The sequence below is a fragment of the Macrotis lagotis genome, chromosome 1, assembly GCF_037893015.1.
Source record: "Macrotis lagotis isolate mMagLag1 chromosome 1, bilby.v1.9.chrom.fasta, whole genome shotgun sequence".
Taxonomy (NCBI): domain Eukaryota; kingdom Metazoa; phylum Chordata; class Mammalia; order Peramelemorphia; family Peramelidae; genus Macrotis; species Macrotis lagotis.
The window spans coordinates 638186231-638194001 of NC_133658.1; the positions used below are offsets into that span (position 1 = coordinate 638186231).

At 35.2% G+C, this 7771-nt stretch overlaps 1 protein-coding gene across 1 annotated transcript; it reads left to right on the forward strand.

The window, feature by feature from the left end:
• The first annotated feature begins 6672 nt into the window (after positions 1-6672).
• On the forward strand, positions 6673-7112 carry LOC141522186 (small ribosomal subunit protein uS13-like). Its single transcript, XM_074235374.1, has one exon. The coding sequence runs from the start codon at positions 6702-6704 to the stop codon at positions 7095-7097; it is 396 nt and encodes a 131-aa protein (XP_074091475.1). The 5' UTR covers positions 6673-6701; the 3' UTR covers positions 7098-7112.
• Positions 7113-7771: the final 659 nt, after the last annotated feature.

The following is a 7771-nucleotide window of genomic DNA, read 5'->3' on the forward strand; positions in this document are numbered from 1 at the left end:
GAGATATTTGTCAAAGAGTTTCTTATGTTATATATTCTTCATCTCACCTTTCATCACACATTTATGGTGAGGAAATATCACAAATCATGACCCCCTTCTGGGATAAATCTGGGGATTCGCATAATGTAATGATTAACATGTTTTGTAAAACTTAAGAATTCATGTTAATTGACTTGGATGCTTAGTTGTTTTTACTATTGTTTAATTGGCATTTGTTTATACTATTTTTGAACTTTTGTTTATAACTTATGTGGAATTCATTATGTAATTGAATTAGTGAATTTTGCTTCAAAAATAAAACAAAAAGGGGATATGTAAGGGACTGTTATGTGTGGGAGTACTGTAAACTTTCATTACCTGGTGTCTTTGAGCACCAGAGCACTGTTTTACTGGTTGATTGTAGAGTGCCACAAGAGTGGGGTGGACCAGGGAATGGGGAGAATATTTAATCACTTGTATTTGGTTTAATATATGAAGATCTAGAAGATCTTAGAGAACTAGGAGAACTTTAAAGAGAACTTGTTATCCTTGTCTCCCTCGTTTCCCACCCCTCCAATGTTCACCTGGGTGAGGATAAGCTAGCCAGCAGGAACCTAACACTTCCTGAGTAGCTAGACTAACAGGAATATAACAGGATAATATAGTCCATAGCCAGTCTAATATAGTTGTCCTAGCTCTCCGAAATGTTGAGAGGAGATGCCTCCATCAACGTTGATCATCTCACAATGTTGTTGTTAATGTGTACATTGTTCTCTTGGTTCTGTGCCCCTCACTCATCATCAGATACTGTAAGTCATTTCATGCTTCTCTAGAGTATGATCACTCATGGTTTCTTATAGAACAATAATATTCCATAGTATTCATGTATCATAACTTGTTTAGCTATTTCCCAATTGATGGCATCCCCTCAATTTCCAATTTTTGCCACTACAAAAAAAACTGCTATGAATATTTTAGAACATTTTTATGATTTATTGTGAATATAGACCTAGAATTGGAATTGTTAAGTCAAAGGGAAGGAACATTTTTATTTTTCATTGGGCATAGTTACATTTTGCTCTCCAGAAAGGTTGGATCTGTTTACAACTCCACCAGCAATGGATCAATGTCCCAATCCTCCCACAACCTCTCCAACATTGATCATTTTCCCTTTTTCTCATCTTAGCCAATCTGATAGGTGTGAGGTGATATTTCATTGTTGTTTTAATTCTCATTTCTCTAATCAATAATGATTTGGAGCATTTTTTCATATGATTTCATATATATGTATATATATATATATATATATATATATAATTTCTTCATTTGAAAACTGTCTATTCATATCCTTTGACCATTTATCAATTGGGGAATGACTTATTTTAGAAATTAGATCTTTATCAGAACTCCTAATTGTGAAGCTTGTTTCCCAGGTTTCTGCTTTCCTTCTAATTTTGGCAGCATTGATTTTATTAGTGAAATTTTTTTTTAATTTAATATAGTCAAAATCATTCATTTTTCAGCTTCTAATGTGCTCTAATTAATATTTGGTCATAAATGTATCCCCTTCCCATAGATTTGATAGAGTGTTTCTTGGTCTAATAATTTATCTATGGTGATACCTTTTATGCCTAAATCCTGTACCCATTTTGACCTTATTTTTGTATAAGGTGTGAGATGAGGGTCTATACCTAGTTTTTGCCATACTATTTTCCATTTTTCCCAACAATTTTTTGTCAGATAGTGAGTTCTTATCCCAGAAACTGATGTCTTTGGGTTTGTCAAGCAGTAGATTGCTACAGTCATTTACTGTGGTTTCTTTTCAACCTTTTTAATCCACTTATCTATTACTCTTTTTTTTTAACCAGTATCAAGCATTTTTTATCACTGATGCTTCATAGTATAGTTTTAGATCTGGTAGAGTTAGGCCACATTCCTTTACATTTTTCATCAGTTCCCTTGCTATTCTTGCCCTTTTGTTGCTCCAGATGAATTTTGTTACTATTTTTCCCTAACTTGGTAAAGTAGTTATTTGGTAGTTAAATCAAGGGATTTTAAAATAGTTAGTAAGGAAACAATCAGCAGATAGAAAAATTGGAGATAAACAATTAAAGAATAGGAATTGCAGAAGGAGAAATTTGCTGGAGAAGACCAGATGGGATGGAATCACTTGTGCATATAGAGGGGTTGGCTTTGGCAAGAAGAAGGGACACCTCTTCATATGAGATGGGGTAAAGGAGGAAATTGTGACAGAATGTTCCTGAATAAATGTTAAATGAGAAGGAAAAAAAGAGGGACCTCTTAGCAAATAGCCTTGATCTTTTTTCAGCAAAATAAGAACAGAGCAACCTTTTAGCTCAGAAGTATGGAGGGGGTAGCCATTAGAAGTTTAAGGAAATGTAAATAGACTCAGAAAAGCTAGGGATGTGTAGTCAATTAGGAAGGCATAAAAAGACTGCCTTGATACACAGGGGCCCAGTAGAAACTATAAAATGTAAATGTTAGTGGATCTAGTCAACATGATTTCCAGATTTTCTTCACTTTGATTCAGCAGTATGTGAGTAGGAGCATAGGCAAAGGATGATAATAATCACCTAAGACTGAGGTTTGGCGAGATAAAATCAGCAATAAAATAAGGGAATGAAGAACTCACAAGAAAAGAATAAAGTGGAATTAAACTGGTTCACCAAGGGGTCAAGATGGCTAAAGGAAGAGAGTGTAACTATTAGGAATGATGGTCTGAGGAAGAAAAGAGAGGTCAAGGGACTGGAGTCACAATGAAAACACAGTAGGGAGTTAAGTATTACAAAATATAAAATTGATCAAAGAACTACAGATTGTGATAAGAGAATTTTCATGTTCATGAGCATGGAAATGGTGATGACAAAATCAAGGATATAAACCTTTTGGTATGTAGCTGAGTTGGAATGGGGGAATAGGTCATGGGAAGCAAGAAAATTGAGGAACTAGAGTCTTGAAGGAATATCAAATAATGTAATTCCCTAATAAGAAGATAGATGCTGGGGTAGAAGGACTATGATCCAAGCATTGACATTAATGAGGAAAAAAAGGGAAGTATACTGGAGGTCAGTAGACAATACCTATCAGGACTTCAATTACATGGTAGCTATAGATTAAGAGAACCTCAAAGAAGGAGAGGTTACTGAGTGATGGTAGTAGAAGGTGAATTCAATGAAGAGTCAAGCATAATCTAATCATGGCACTTGATCAGTGGGTTAAGGGGAATTGATCAACCAATGCTAAAAAAAAGGTGAGAGAGGTTGTATTGTCCAAAGGGGACTGGGTCTCAGTGAGTACAGAAAGATGAAATGAGTGGAAAAAGGAAAAGATTTTAAATGAAGCAAGTTTGTTATCTATGGTTTTCCAGAGAGCATAGTGCAAAGATGGGTAGCTTTATAGGAAGACATTGGAGGATGGAACTTTTGTTGAGGGAGATGATAATAAGTTTTAATAATAATATTATTTAGTTCAGTCATTGGAATTTGGGAGAGAGTATGACTGGAAATATATCAACAATCAAGTGGATTATCAGCAAGCTAAGGATTAGGCTCAGGATGAAGTCTTCTCAGGCTGTTAGGCATCTCAGATGAGGAAACTAGTGTGGGGAATTTAAACAACACTATTTCTATCCTTTCCCTGTAGGCAGCCTAAGTCAGAAGATAGATGATGGGAGCAGTCAGTATAAGAGACTGGCTTATGATGGAATAGTGTCTCTCTGATCCAGTTCAAGCAAGGAGATATTAGTCTGAGAGACCAGCACTTAATGGGATATGTTTCAAAAATTCCTTGTAAACAGGAAGAGGGTAGCCTATTGCTCTAACAGAGGTAACAAACTCAAAACCTGTCGGTCATAAGTGAAACAAAACTCCATATACAGGGCAAGCCAAAATGTAATTTCTAAATATCTAATAAAATAAATAAAAACACAACATGGATAATGTAAATTTTTGATTTTCATCTATGCAATCTGCAGGGAACCCTTCAATTAAAATTTGATACCACTGTTCTAAATCATGTATTTGGAGAAAAAAGGTAATCTAGAAGTCACGGAGTTCACACTCCTCATTTGAAAGGATCAATTTTAGCCTACAGAAGAGAAACATTGGATGGGATCTCTCTCTTCTAAAATGTGAAGGGTTCATATGTGAAAAAAGAATTGAATGTATTTGATTTTACCTCAAGAAGGCAGAATGAATCAGTGGGTAGAAATTACAGAGGAGGGTAACATTGGAATTTAATATAAAGCACAACTTCTAAGCAATTAATTTTGTATAAGAAATAGATTGAGGGACTTCATATCAGGAGTTATGTATCCCTTAATGTTTTCAAGTTAAGTTTAGATGACCATCTATTAATAAAATTTTGTACCAGGGAATTTTGTAAAGTGTGGATTGGGTTAGATAATTTCTGGAGTCTTCCAAATGAATTTCTACTTGTGTAATACAATTTCATAAGGTAATAGCTAGAACCCCAAAATTATAATACTGGATCAAATCTACAACCCACCCAACTTGGGATTTTGTTTGGGAGTAATATTGTGAAAAATCACAGTTGTCCATCCCACCCATACAGATATATGCATCTGCGAACCATTAGTTATATGCTCTAAAATTTAGGAAGTTAATAATGATGATGTTAATTGTAATGGTGATACTTAAAGTTCACAATGCCCTATATATAAATCTTATCAATTCATCATCATAACAACTCCATATGGTGATTATTAAGGTAGCATTATTCCCATTTTAGAGATAGGAAAATTCAAACTCCTAGACCTAAAAAAATCCTGCTCAACCTATTAAAGGACATAGCTAGGATATTAACCAAAGTCTCCTGAATCAATGATGTATGCCCAATGAGCTCACTGAACATTCATCACTGACTAGTTTACATAAAAGCTTCTGGACTGAATTTATATGTTCCATGCTCCTGTGTAAAGCATTATTTCACAACTTTTTACCTTAAATCATAAAAATACAATCTATAAATGTATCTCTCTTGATTGCCTTTCAAAACTTGACAGTTCAATATGACCCACCTATGTAATCTTCCTTAATCACTATAGCCCTCAGTGATTCTACCCTCTTCTGAATTCCTAGAGCAATTTTGGTTTGTATTCCTTATGATATTTGTCTGTTTGTTTACAAATTTTTATAAGTGTGTCAGTTATGTGCTTTCCCTACAGAAACAATGGAAACATGATACAAAAAAGGAAGACAAGGAACATTTATTGGATTTACTTTTGTTTCTGTTTTATTTTTAAATTTTTATTTATTTTTATCCATTTGTACATGCATATTTCCAAGGTACAAAATTTCCCTCCACCCTTCTGTCCCACCCCCCTTCCCCTCAGTAGGGAACAGTCAGGTTAGCATTTTGCATACATATTTTGTTAAGCATATTTACAAATTAGCAATTTGGTTCCTGAGCAATTAGGATTAAAGGAAAGAGATACATAAGAGCTACTTTGTAGAAAATATTCATCAGATTCAGTAGGGGTGTTTTTTTTTTCTGTGTGTTTTATTTTGTTTTGTTTTTCTTACTCTGGTTGTTTTCCTGCCTCTCGTTGGGTATAATATGGTCCATAACCAGTCTAATACAATTGTCCTAGCTCTCTGGACTGTCGAGAAGAGTTGCATTCATCTCATAATGTTGTTGATGTGCGTATTGTACTCTTGACTCTAAATCCCTTTACTCTGCATCAGATCCCATAGGTCATTATTCAATGCTTCTCTAGAGTCCAACCTTTTATGATTTCTTACAGAACAATAGTATTCCATAATATTCATGTACCATAACTTGTTTAGCCATTCCCTAACTGATGGGCATCCCCTCAATTTCCAATTCTTTGCCGCTGCAAAAAGCTGCACTGAATATTTTGGAACATGTAGGAATTTTCCCATTTTTATTTTTTTCTACTTTTTCCATTTTTTACAATTTCTACTGGATATAGGCCTATAATTGGAATTGCTTGGTCAAAGGGTATGAACAGTTTTATTGCTCTTTGGGCATAGTCCCATATTGCTCTGTAGAAAGGTTGGATCTCTTGATAACTCCACCAGCAATGTATTAATATTCCAATCCTCCCACAAAGTCTCCAACATTGATTATCTTCCCTTTTTCTCATCTGGGCTAATCTAATAGGTGTGAGATGATACCTCATTGTTTTAATTTGCATTTCTCTAATCAATGGTGATTAGGAGCGTTTTTTCATGTGATTATATATAGCTTTAATTTCTTTATTTGAAAACTGTCTGTTCATATCCTTTGACCATTTATCAATTGGGGAATTATCTTATCAATTTGATGCAGTTCTCTATATATTTTGGAAATGAGACCTTTATCAGAACTCTTAGTTGTGAAGACTGTTTCCCAGCTTTCTGCTTTCCTTCTAATTTTGGCAGCATTGATTTTACTAGTGCAAAACCTTTTTTGATCTAATAAATTCAAAATCGTTCATTTTGCAGTTTATAATGTGCTCTAATTCTTGTTTGGTCATACATTTATCTCTTTTCCACAGATCAGATAGAGTACTTTTTGGTCTATTAATTTATCTATGCTATCAGTCTTTATGTTTAAATCTTGTGCCCATTTTGACCTTATTTGGGTATAGGTTGTGAGATGTGGATCTATGCCTAGTTTTTGCAATGCTATTCTGTAGTTGCTCTTCCAGAGAAGACTCTCATGCTGCCATTGCAGCCATGTCTCTTGTAATCCCTGAGAAGTTCCAGCACATTTTGAGAGTGCTCAACACCAACATTGATGGACGACAGAAAATAGCTTTTGCCATCACAGCCATCAAGGGTGTGGGTCAAAGATATGCTCATGTAGTACTGAGGAAAGCAGATATTGACCTTACCAAGAGGGCTGGTGAGCTCAATGAAGATGAGGTGGAGCGTGTGATCACCATCATGCAAAATCCACAGCAATACAAGATTCCAGACTGGTTCCTCAACAGGCAGAAGGATGTAAAGGATGGAAAATATAGCCAGGTTCTGGCCAACGGTCTGGACAGTAAGTTGCATGAATATCTGGAACGACTGAAAAAGATTCGGGCACATCATGGGGTTTGGCCCTTCTGGGGTCTCCAGGTCTGAGGCCAGCACACCAAGACTACAGGCCGCAGGGGTCGCACTGTGGGTGTGTCCAAGAAGAAGTAAATATCTTCACCGGCCTCATCTATTAATAAATAGTTTATATCAAAATTTTAAAAAACTACTATTCTGTAGTTTTCCCAATAATTTTTGTTAAATAGTGAGTTCTTATCCCAGAGGCTAATGTCTTTGGGTTTGTCAAATAGAAGATTGTTGTAGTAATTTACTGCAGTTTCTTTTGAACCTATCCTAATCCACTGATCCATTACTTTATTTCTTAACAGGACCAGGCAGTTTTTATGATTACTGCTTTATAGTATAGTTTTAGATCTGGTAGAGCTTGGCCATCTTTCTTTTACATTTTTTTTTCATCAGTTCCCTTGCTCTTCTTGCCCTTTTGTTGCTCCACACGAATTATGTTACTATTTTTCTAGCTCAGTAAAGTAGTTATTGGATAATTTGGCTGGTATGGTACTGAATAAGAAATTTAATTTGGGGAGACTTATCATTTTTATTATATTAGCTTACCGGAACCATGAGCATTTGACATTTTTCCAGTTATTAAGATGTGACTTTATCTGGGTGAGGAGAGCTTTATAATTGTGTTCATACGGTTTCTGGGTCTGTCTTGGGAGGTAGATTCTCCAGTATTTAACGTTGTCTATAGTTATTTTAAA